The 12,500-nt window shown below is 39.6% G+C and overlaps 1 protein-coding gene and 1 long non-coding RNA gene across 4 annotated transcripts in view; both read left to right on the forward strand.

The window, feature by feature from the left end:
• Positions 1–12,500, forward strand: part of LOC138010577 (vesicle-fusing ATPase-like) — a 58,621-nt gene that overhangs the window by 11,783 nt on the left and 34,338 nt on the right. For all 3 annotated transcript variants that reach the window (XM_068857554.1, XM_068857555.1, XM_068857556.1), the window contains 9 exons: positions 270–339; positions 3,071–3,112; positions 3,606–3,683; positions 5,662–5,704; positions 6,092–6,128; positions 6,985–7,062; positions 7,544–7,594; positions 8,549–8,588; positions 9,217–9,291. In XM_068857554.1, the coding sequence (XP_068713655.1) occupies positions 270–339; positions 3,071–3,112; positions 3,606–3,683; positions 5,662–5,704; positions 6,092–6,128; positions 6,985–7,062; positions 7,544–7,594; positions 8,549–8,588; positions 9,217–9,291 (514 nt within the window). The remainder of the gene's footprint in view (positions 1–269; positions 340–3,070; positions 3,113–3,605; positions 3,684–5,661; positions 5,705–6,091; positions 6,129–6,984; positions 7,063–7,543; positions 7,595–8,548; positions 8,589–9,216; positions 9,292–12,500) is intronic.
• LOC138010684 (uncharacterized) overlaps positions 11,041–12,500 on the forward strand; it is a 2,995-nt gene continuing 1,535 nt past the window's right edge. Inside the window, exon 1 of the long non-coding RNA XR_011124526.1 lies at positions 11,041–12,500. This exon is cut by the window's right edge and continues 687 nt beyond it. This is a non-coding gene — a long non-coding RNA (uncharacterized lncRNA).

Here is a 12,500-nt window from a genome sequence, read left to right on the forward strand (position 1 = left end):
ATAGTCAGGTGGATGTCTTGTATCTTTTTTGTTTTCGGGATCTACCATGTGGACACTGTTGCTTCTGACATTCCATCCTTATCCTAATCTGTTTTTAGAGAATTGTGGTGATCATTGGATTTCATGGGATAGTACATGTACAGTATTATGGTGAAAGACAGAGAGCCACAACAAAAAAGAGGAACAATTTTTAATAAGAAGCGTGGCCAATACTCTACATTATTTTATGTTTTGATCTTTAAATGTCAATCTTTTTTACTGTCAATCAGGAATTCTCAAACATTATAAGAAGAGCATTTGCAACACGACTGTTTCCACCTGAAGTCGTCGACAAACTAGGTAAGTATTCATGAAATTGCAACAACATTTTTGAAAATAAATGCTAGAATGCCTGTTCAAGTAGAAATGCGAAGTACAGTAGCCATGAACACAAGCACTGTCACACCAGGGTGTCACAAGAGACTTCCAGTCATGTCCAATGTACACAAACTGATACAGTCCATCAAACGATCCGTACGGACTGAACGGATCATGGAACTCTTCTGTTCTGACGGACCGTACATGTATAAACGGGTTGACGGTCCATTCGGCTGTAAAGTAGCGAGTCGGTCCATATACGAACTGAATAAAGCATCTCATTATTGGGACTCAAAAGAATCTCAAAACCCATATTCTCGTCATGGCCGATGACACATTAACGGTCTGTACGGTTTGTACAAATGTACAAATCGTCAAGTGTCGAGTCGGTTCGTATACGGACTGAAAAATGCATCTCATTAGTATTCCCCTTGAAGGAGACGAGAGGTTGACGGACGGTCCATACGATTTGTACAAATGGTAAAGTGGTGCGTCGGTCCCTACGTGTATACGGACTAAAAAATGTATCTCATTAGTGGGACTTCAATGAGACATGGCGACGAATTCCTTCTAAGCGAGCGACGAAGCCACAATAAAGGCAAGAGCCGTACATACTTGTGACAGCATCGTTTTTAAACATATATATACAGTACTGGCCACAGGAATAGCAGCATCTACACGCGCGTAAAATGCGTGCAAGATGGCGGCTTTACGCGCAAAATACGCGCGCGTTACGCGCGTGTAAAATTTTACACGAACTATTACACGCGCCTGAAATTACACGCAGTCTGCGCGTAATTTGTCATGAGTAAAATTCCTATTTCCATGTCCAGGTCATGAGAAGGAAGAAGGTGATTACTGTTCAAAGTAAAATTTCCTGAGAAGTATGCACCTTTTAGTACCATAGAAATGTACAGAGAGTAGAGGAGAGAATATACTTTTTGATAGTAAGGGGTACATAAAAATGCCCTAAGTTGACTGAATTGTTTTTGATTGCCCTCTTTCTCTGGGAAATTTGGTTTTCCTACATGTAAATTTAACAGCAAACAACTTTTAGTTGATTCCAGATGGGGAAATCTCCCTCTCTGTGCTGTGCACACATACAGGTGTATATATAAAGAGCGAGTAAAGTAATGTTGTTAACAAGATGGCTTCAGCTTTGTGGGGCCTAGTGCAAAGGAAATGTAGAGAACAATACATGTAGATTTCAATATCCAGCGGTTTACCTTGAAACACTGGTCAACCTTGGCACTGCGACATTGTGTGCTTTGTGCCTCATCCACACTAACAAACGTCATGAAGCAAGTGTTGCTTTCATTCTCACCCAGCTTTGCCTTTGTATTTGGGTCTGCAGATGTGTTTGCATTTAGTGTTAACAGGCTTACAGTGCAACGCGCCTTACCGTGGCCACCCAACAAACTTTTACATTGGACAACTACGCGTAAATGCAGTACGTCAACTCATTCAACGGTGTTCAACTTACAACCGTGCTGACTTTGCAAGGAGGGGTGACTGTCAATCAATTTTGCACACCCTGACTGGCGTATAAGTTTTAAAAAACTTTGTTAGGTGGCCACGGTAAGGCACGTCGCACTGTAATTGGGAGTTCTTTTTTGACTTTAAAACTTTCCAAAGATCTCTACTACATGTAACATACATTACACTTGAGGAGTACATTGTCGGCCATATGCTTACTGCACACTGTACCATTTTAAATATTTAGGTCCTTTTTGAATGGAATTAAAGCTTCTGCAAATTTTTACATTCCACTTCCCTCAACTCACATTCATGTTATTTAAATAATTTTAATTAACATTTTTTGCATTAGGAGCCTACGAACATCTATATAATTATTTATCTGTGTTACAACACTTGGGGCAATTTTCGCTGGATATGTGCTGCTGGCCTCTCAGAATCCCTACCCCTTTATAGTCTATTTTATGGCCAATTATAGATTTCATTTTAGTCACTTTTGCGTAAATGTAATTTTAGCCACCCCAACGTCTTCGTTTTCAGTTTATGCATAAACCTTACATAAAGCCTTTTAATTGTAATTTCAAAACGGAATGTAATGCCACTAGTAGATATTAAATCAACAGCACTACAGTTGGTTCTGTAACAAGTTTTTTTTACCGCGAATCTTTCCATTTTGAAATCCCACTAGCAAGAATCTTTTACCCTCAAAACCCCCATCGAGCGGCACATCCCTATTATTATGGTATTCTTTAGTTGTTGGTTCCAAGTATTCAGTGGACTGCTCGGTTAGTGTCTTGTATACTATCAGTAGTACATGTACATGTACCTTGAAGTTGATCCTTTCCTCTATTGGCAACCAATGTATATTCTTAAGTATGGGTGTTATGTGGTAAGTGGTGCGTGGTACGTGTACCTGTTACCAACCGAGCTGCTACATTCTAGATCCTTTTCAGTTTTTGCAAAATGGTCAGATGGTCATAAATGAACATTTCTGTAGACCTACAACTCTACATGTAGTGTAAGCACAATGTTGGCATGAGTGTTTACTGTAAGCACAATGTTGGCATGAGGTTTAATTCCATGCACCTAAGGGCCCTTGGGGTTGGACATTTTGTCAAATGAACTTCTAATTTGAATACTGTCTACATGTGCATTAGTTTGGCTTTCGATATGAATCCAGTACAAAAATCCTTGTTAGACAGTATGTTACAAAGTCTTTTTTCTTTTTCTTTTTTAGGATTGAAACATGTTAAGGGAATTTTGTTGTTTGGACCACCAGGTAAATTTGATTTGGGTCAATCCTTCTTGCTTGTAAAGATCTCATTTCTTTTTTAGTTGCCGGGTTGACCAGCAGGGAGAAAGACCTTTTCATGTACTGTGGGTCACAACGTAAACGTGATCTTGGAGGAAATGTTGAACATTAACTGGTTCCCTTTAATGTTTGTTGATCAGAGCTTAAGACCGCTGTAGCCTGTGCATTCTTCCTACAGTAATTCCGCTGTTTTTTAACAAGAGTTCACACTAAGTAACTACCGGGATACACCATGCGGCTATTTTCCACTCAAAGGTGAATGTCTCTTTTCCTCTTTGCTATCAGCCCTGCTGAAACAAAAGAAAACAGGCTTCTGCTAACAGGGAAGGTCAACTCAAGCTTCGCTTAAGTAGAACTGAAAGCATGTTAACAAGGCAAAACAAGTTTGAAATCGTCTTTTGTGAAAGGTCTATGTTTTTTGAGACAGATATATAATGTGCTTTTTTATTTTTTACGTCAGGAACTGGCAAGACTCTAATGGCGCGGCAGATTGGAAAGATGTTAAACACTCGAGAACCGAAGATAATTAGTGGACCAGGTAAGTACAGTACATTTTAAATGTGATATTTTGTATCTACATGAACAAAGGACGTTTTTCAACTTACTCTGGCAGAACCAGATCTTAAAAAAACTATTCGAAGTAATCACTATGTATAAAGAATATTGCTAACTATATCCTGAAGCCGTCACATGGAGCATACAGAAGTTACATGTATATTTATTTTGTAATGCTCATATTGTTTGACGATAATAAATCTAAGGGAGGAACGAGAAGGTGTTGTGTTTTTCAGCATGAATAGCCAGCGTCGCTGTTGGTACAAGAAGTAAATAGGCCGCTTTCGTATTCTAACGGTTGGACTGGATCTAGCATCAAATGGAGGCTAATGCGGGCAAATAATATTAATTTGCATTTGAAAAGATTTGCCCGCATTAGCCTCCATTTCATGCTAGATCCAGTCCAACCGTAAGAATTCGAAAATGGTCTATTAACGAGCAGGGAAGCCGCGTGGAGAATGGAAAGGGGCGCTGTGGTATTCCCCATTCTTCACGTTGCTTCCCCGCTCGTTAATTTGTCTCTCGCACCAACAATACCGCCAGCTACGCAGGCTTCAGCATGGACAAAGGTGGTTTTTTTTTTTATAATTTATATTTTTTGTCATCGAATTAAAATGTTAAAGCACTCCTTGAAACGCAGGCAAACCTTGATGTAAAATAGTGGTTCTCCTTCATTGTCGAAGATAAGGTATTTGAAAAAGTTTATCAACCTCTATGAAGCACCTGGGCTAAGTGGCAGCCTTGTCAGACGCCATTACCGAAGTCGAAGGGTTCCTGTCAATAACGTCGCCATTACAAAGCACTTGGTCCGTCATGCCATTTTTGAATAGCTTAACGATGTTCACAAACTTAGGTGGGCATCCTATTCCGGGCTCTAGCACTGTCCACAGAGCCTTCCTGTTGCCAGTGTCAAAAGTTATTTTAGGTCCATGATCACTGAGTAGTGAGGCTTGTTTTGCTGGATGCATTTTTCCGGAAGGTGCTTCACTGCAAAGATCATATCAACTGCTCCTCTTCCTGGTCTGAAGCCACATTGAGCCTCAGGTAGACTTTCTTTGGCAACTGAGATAAGTCCTTTTAAAAAGGTTCAAGCAAATATTTTTCCGATGGTGGAAAGGATAATTTCCGCAGTTCAGTTTGCTTTCCTCAGTTGTTCTTGTATCGAGGCGTCACAGAATTCGTCTGGTGACGACTCTTCAATCTAGATACTCCGGAGAACGTCATGTAATGCCTCCATCTGCCTTGTATGTAGAGACGAGATTCCATCCGTTCCTGATCTCTTGTGTCGGTTAGTCGAGGAAATAAGACGTTTCTATCTCCTCCATCGTCGGTAGTAACTCTAGTCCCTCGTGGGTAGACTTCCCTGGGATGCGATCAAGAGCTGCATTGTCTACCGTGAAGGCCATGTTAAAAAGACGGCTAAAATGCTCAGCCCAGCGTTGTTTCAGGCTTTAGAAGCCTTGATCCTTGTGGTGTGTCATCAGAAGTTCTTGACAGTAGAGGCCGGTCTAAAAGGACCGAAAAAAGTATCCAAGGAGCTTAAGAACTTTATTTGTGCGAATCAGCGTAGCGCTGAACTGCCTGCTACCATTGATCTTTTATTTCATGCAGTTCTGTTCGAAAGCCGATTAACTTAATCCAGTATTAGCGTCAACTTTTGTTTCATGTTTTCAAGTTTTTGGTGAAAGGTTCTTTTGCTAATTTTTGTTTTTCAAGACTGAATTCCTCTCATGTAAAGTTTTGCCGACTATCGGCATTTGGGAGTAGAGAAATAAACTCCTTGTATAATTTTTAATCTGGTATTAGCGTTAATCGCCTTTTGAACAACACGGCCCTGGACCTTTGCCCGTTGGTACTAGAATACAGTCTGTTAAATTGGCCAATCTTAACTTAAGTAATTTCTAAGAAATATGATAAAATCACCGAGTGTCTTGTGATTTAAATATCCTTTTTTCTTTTAGAGGTGCTTAATAAATACGTTGGTGAATCTGAAGCAAACGTCAGGTAATTGCACTTCAGAACAGGTTTTTTTTGTTTACATCTGCATTATCACAATCACAAGATTTTGGATCCGGTAACTAAAAAGTGCCTTTTTCTTAGCATCTCTTGAATAGACCATTTTCGACCAAGACCATCATTTTCGACCAAGACCATTCTCTTGAATAGACCGTTTTCTCACGGCTGGACTGGATCTAGCATGAAATGGAGGCAATTGCGGGCAAATCATTTCAATTTCAAATTAATTTGCCCGCATTAGCCTCCATTTCATGCTAGATCCAGTCCAACCGTTAGAATACGAAACTGGCCTATTTATTTTACGTAGTAAAGATGTGAAAACGTAGAAGTCAACTGAACCAAAGAGAACTTAGCGTTTTCTCTTTTACTTCACAGAAAGCTGTTTGCTGAGGCAGAGGAGGAACAAAAAAAGGTTCAGTTGTGTAATTTTACTTCTTCTGTAGTAAACAAGAGGGAAAAAACTGCTTAAGACGGTTTAAACTATAGCATGGAATTTCTCATAATTTTTTTGAAAAACCATGCTACAGATTTTGTGTTAAGAGTGTTCTCATTCTTTTGTGTTAGAAAATTGTAAAAAAACGTAGTTAACTCGTTTAGTTTTTAGGCATTTTCTGTTTTGGTCACGTGATTTACCAAATGTGCTTGTGAGTCGAACCAGACAAAGAAATGTTAAAGAGAACACACTTGGCAAAAAAGGATAACCATAGAGTCAAAGGGACTCGAGAAATGACTATTTGAGCGGGTCCATAGCAACAGTTTTTGGTAGTTCCGATCGCCTCCCCTCCCCCCCTCAAAGGGGTAGTATCATGCGAATTACCCCTTTCTTTTGACCATAAATTTACTAAATCAATGGTCCGTGACTTTTTCATTCTTAAATTGCTTCTGGATCACCGCAGTGAGATAAAAATCGATTGAAGAATGTGATGAGCGGTCATGTTTTCAACCGAGACAAAAGAAAATATAATAGAGTTAAACTCATTAAACAGTTAACACCTGCGCCGTGACGCCATCATGCATAATTATGCTCTAAAGACAGATTGCATTGCACCTTACCAGACTATAAAAATCATAGGGGGACCTTGACAACAAGGATTTGTTATTACCTGGACGTTTCGATTGATTATAACCAACATTCTTAACCAGCCAGGTATTCATGCACTTCGTAAGCTAGTTGATCTCTCAATCACTTATTGAGGCTGATTGGGTGGGCGAGTGAGTGAGCTAGCATAAGTTTACTCTAATATCTCGCCTTAATTTATGTTATTTAGTTCGGAGACAACAGTGGGTTACATCTGATCATCTTTGACGAGTTTGATGCGGTTTGTAAATCAAGATACATGTACAACGTAAGTACTGTGAGGAGCTCTTTTTATCTCCTTCTTGCGATGACCAAGAGATTGTTAGAAATGCGGACTTTTAGCGGGAATCATTTCCGCCAACATGTTCCTCAACTGGTAGAATTCTAGACTATCCTGTGGGTAGAACTCTAGACTATCCTGCGAGGAGAGCCGGCTTCTAATCTTAGCCCAACCATATTTTAGCATCGTAAAAAAAAGGATACGACACGCACGCTTGCAGTGTGTACAACTTCTGCCCGGCTTCGATAATGGTGTTAGCGCTGTTAGTCTTGTCAATTGGCAGAAAAGCTCTGTTCTCCAAAACTGATGAGTCCCAAGATACTTTACTTTGGACTGGAGAAAACCTTTCCTTTGCAGCCCCTTTGGTGCGTACAACAGATGCGTAAGCCATCTAAGACGGTTAGACGAATCCATCAAAGTAAAAAAAAAAAAAAATTGATGACAGAAATTTTTGTTCTCCTCGTTTTAGTCAGGGGGTACTGGCGTACAGGATTCGGTTGTAAATCAGCTGCTCGCGAAGGTATGTTGTTTTGAGTTTAATATTCTTTCATTTTTGCTTGAGTAGTTCGCTGTTTTCCGCTTTAAAGTAAAAGGTTATTTTTCTGGCAGTATCGAAAAAAGCGAAAGTTATGATTAAGGAAGGAAGGTCTTGAGGGAACTTGATCGCTGACGAAGGTGACTTTTGCCAAACCTGAGTGGGGTTCGTCTTAGGATTTTGAGGTCTTGGAGCTCGTCTTCTGCTTGACTTAAGTTGTTCGGCTCAAACTTGATTTTGACCACGGCAAAGTTGACCTTTCCTCAAAGTTGTATCTGACTTTGGCAGAGTTGATATCCGGTCAAAGTTGTGTCTGACTTCGGCAAAGTTGACTTTGGCTCAAAGTTGCGTCAAGCAAAAAGAAGAGTCCATAGCAGGCCTACTCACTGGAACGGCTCGGATGATCAAACTTAGGGTCCGTTCGATTGACCCAATTCCGGAATAAGAATACGTGGAGTCATGATTTAAAACGGTGTGTCTGGTGTTTTGAAGCACCAAGACAAGAAAGACGTGTTTAAAAGAGTATTTTAGCACTGTTCGACATTTTTCATGTGAAGCAAAAGATTTCTAACTTTTTTACCATGTACTCCCATTCCGGAATACCGTGACGGTAAGTCGAAAGCACCCTTTGTTTAGTTCTTATTGTTTGTTTATTCCCCACAATTTCAACACATCTGAATTGATACTCTTTGTTACAGACAATAAAAGACGCCAAAACGTGACCATACCTCGAGTTACGCATTATTTGTGCTTCAATGATGACTCTTGCGTCTATTTTGATTTGTTATTTCCTCGTTTGGATTCTACTGGTTTAAGTAGTATCCATTGTCGACAACTTCATGCTTTTGTGAAAAAGCCTTCCCCTTTTGATACTCGTGTTGTTTTTGTTTCTTATTCGTCCAAAAATTGTTTTAATTTCATTTTGTTGATTGGTTGTAGATTGATGGTGTCGAGCAACTCAATAATGTTCTTCTCATCGGTGAGTTTGTTGGTAGATTGTTATATTTACAATATTATTAGGCCGGTAACCATCGGATGGATAAGAACCGTGCAAACTTAACAAGTTAATTGTCTGCAATCAGACCATCCACTATCTGTAAGATTCACACTCAATGCAAGGCTTTCAAGCGAAACCACAGAGACACTATGGTTGGATGATTTCCGTATTCATTATTACTAATGTTGTTTTTTCCAAAATTAACAGTAGTCAATTGGTCTTTTATTTGCATTTTTTTTGCATAAAATTATCACAAAGCCGTGCGTTAGTATAGTAGTAAAACGGGCAGACTAGTATCGATAAGTACATAGTATATAGATTAGTATATAAAATGGCATGAACGCGAGCGCATTCTCTGATTTACTATGGTCACGAGTGATGTTTTGAAAGTTCTCAAAATTGCACGTGCCTTAGGCTCTGTAATTTGAGTACCGTTTTAAATACTATCATCTGCGAAGTTTCCGCGCATTCGTCATTGACCAATCAGAATCACGCTCACACCATGCGACACGCTGCAAATCCTTGTCGTTATATATTAGACCACATATTCTGTAATTATTTGGAATCGTGAAAGATAGTTCTAGTTTTTCTTTTTTGCTTTGAAAACAAGGAATGACAAACAGAAGGGACCTAATTGACGATGCTTTGCTCCGACCTGGTCGACTTGAAGTGCAAGTTGAAATTGGTGAGTATTTCAAGACAGGTTTTGTGACTGGAAGGCACACAAGATTTGTGGTTCTTTGCATGAAGTTTGAAAGGGTAGTTTGAAAATGTCAGAATTTGAAGCAAATTGACATGTACGGTGTTCGACACTTGCTTTCTTACTTAGTAATTTGCCCTTTGGGCAACCAGTTTTGTGTATTTGGTTGCCCGTAGTTTCTTTTCGGTTGCCCACCTTCTAAAGACCAGTCGCAAATTAAAACTCAAAGGAGGCTTGTAAAAATGTCTTTTTTCTGTAAAATGTGTGTCAAATGGGTTAGGCAGAGCAACGTGAATCCTCAGATCAGCAGGTTGTTAGGCGAGGAGACCTCAGGAAACCACCAGGCTTATAGGAGAGGGAGATTCCTCGAATATCTCTCTGAGATTAGGTTGGTTTTGAATTAAATGCCATTTCTCCAATAAAATGTTCTTTAAGCCTTTCAAAGCTGGTTGAAATTGCGCGACAAAAGGTAGAATTTTCTTGTGCGCTTGTTCGATATCAAAGCAGTGTCGTAGCGTATTTGGTCATGCGAAAACTGGGTTCCACTATTACAAGCATTCTTTTCACGCGGAGAAAGATGGCGCTTACGAACGTGTTCCTTCTTCCAATCTATTTTGTGATTTGTACCAATACATTTTAAACAGAGACATTAATGCCGCAAAGAGATGCAACGTTGTTATTTTTTAATAGTGTTTGCGGTGACTACGTTATATTACTAGTCACTTTCTTCGTTGCAAATCAAATCGTTCCACAAAATAGTCAAACAAAAATTCTGATTGCCCGATCGGGCAAGCCTTAGAGTTGTTTTACTTGCCCACGGATATATTTCGCTTGCCCCGGGCAATCGGGCAAGCGTTAGTGTCGAACACTGCAATGTAGATGTTGCTGTACGCAAAAAAGATAGAAATTGTGGAGCCAAGGTTGAGTATTTCAATACAATTGTGCATGTTTTTCGTTTGTAGTTGTCTTGAGATCTTGACTAATTTTTGGAAGCAGGCAAGATTGGGCATTGTAATTACTGCAAATAATTATAAACTCTAAAAGGGTAGTCTGACGTCACAATTTGAAGCAATTCAGAACAGTGGCACGTAGCTGATGCTGTACGAAAAAAAATAGAGAGAAGCGGTGCAAGCAAGTTTTGAGAATTTCAAGGAATTATATAGGCTTTTCAGTTGTAGCTATGTTGAAGTCTAGAGTATCTGGGAAGCAGACAAGATTGAAGATTATAGTTACCGCAAAAAGTTCAGTGAAAAGAGGTAACCTGAAAGTGTCGGACTTGGTGGCAAATTGCCATGAAGCTAATGCTTTGTGCAAAAAAAAAAAAAAAAGATTAATGGGGAAAGCAAGGATGGTAACCATTTACTTGCACAAAGCGAATGGCCTCTATATCAAGTGTATTGGAACTGGCGGGTTTCTTTCCAACAATCACCTTAGTTTTACAGAGAGATAAAGTGCTCATGTACTGAGCCAGAGCTAATAACACTCAAAATAGTTAACTGTAGTAGGCTTGGGTACATTTCAGTGATTACGTGACAAGCTGCTGTGCATTCCTGGTTTTAAAGCTTGGGGACAGGCACTGCACTGTCTCTGACATGAGGGCACAAACTGCTTTGCAATGCCAAGCCTTGGGCATTGTAAAGTAGTTTGTGCCCTGCCCTCATGTCAGAGACAGTGCAGTGCCTCTTACTAACTGGGTTATGGGTCGGATGATTGTGATTGAGTGTAAGCAAAAAATGGTTGCTTTATATGATTCAGAAAAATCCGAATCCGGATTCTTGCACCCAAGAACGGATTTTGCGTTTCTTTACTAAAACCCGAAAATGGATTAATGATCCGAAGAATCAACTCTCCGAGCAGATTCATTAGATCAGATCTGAATCCGCATTTTTAGGATTTATGATCTGTGCGTTTCTTTGGGAGACGATTCCAAAAAAACTACGTTTGGCCAGCGGTATCGATTCGCGCTTACGTAGCGAAGCGTTACTTATATTTGAAGGCTACAGTCGATGTATAGATAACCCGGCGCTTTATTTCTGCACTGGTTGCCAACGGGAAATGTCCTCAGCAACAGTCAAACTGCAAAGCAAATAAAAGATTTGCGTTTTAAATATGAAATTACACTTTAAAGACTGAAATATTCGCAGCGAAATTCTACTTACAATTCTGTTGGGCAATCCATACATCATAACACGGCTCTTAACATTGTGGGTGTGTCGATCGGCTGATTGCATGCAAGGCCAGTATTTAAATACGGTACGTTTTTTTAATATAAAAAGACTAATTCGTCGCCAGGTCCTTTGCGACTTCATTTTGGCGCCCAAACGGTACAACTACACAAAAAGTTATTTACTTGAAGTATAAACTGGAAGTTTTATTGACATAGTCCCTACAGTGCACGCTACTAACATCGGCGTCAATCATGGCGAGAAATCAAGGTGAGTTTTCAGTGTACTCGAAATTTAATAACGTCGTAAATGTTTCGCAGGACTTCAATTTGATACAAACTACGTTAATCCTAACAGGCTGAAAAGTGGGCTGTCAAGCCAGAAAAATCCGTTTTCGGATTCTTCCAAGTTGGAACGAACTATCCGTGTGATCTGAGATGATAAATCCAATCTTGGATTCTCTCAAAGAAACGCACCCTTAGTTTTTTTTTGTCTGTGAAAAATGCAAGTAGGATGCAAAGCCATAGCGAATTTATTAGGCCCGTTTCAAACGTCGAACTTCACAGCTGTCGAATGTAATGCAAATGAGAAAAATCTATCTTTTTCGCTCATTTTCATTAGATTCGGCGCAGGGTAAAGTGCGACGTTTGCAACGGGCCTTAGATTATTTTCGACAGGTTTTCTTATCAACCAGGTATTTTATGCGATTATTGTAGTTCAGATAACTGTGATGAGTGTAAACAAAATGTGTTTCCTTTATACGAATGGAGAAATTGACTCTCACCAAAACGGTTAAGATTTTTTTCCTGAAATATTCAAGTAGTATGCAAAGCCATAGCGAATTTATTAGGTTGTTTTCGACACGACGCAATCACTTAAAGAGATTGCGTGACTCAAGGGTGCGAAAGACGTTTGTGACGTCATTTTCCCTGGCCAACATGATGGCATACTTTGTTACACGTAAAGTATGTGATGGACAAAATGCAGGTGATTTTATGCATTTAAACAATCACTCTTATCCATTGTTTA

The sequence above is a fragment of the Montipora foliosa genome, chromosome 7, assembly GCF_036669935.1.
Source record: "Montipora foliosa isolate CH-2021 chromosome 7, ASM3666993v2, whole genome shotgun sequence".
NCBI classification, from domain to species: domain Eukaryota; kingdom Metazoa; phylum Cnidaria; class Anthozoa; order Scleractinia; family Acroporidae; genus Montipora; species Montipora foliosa.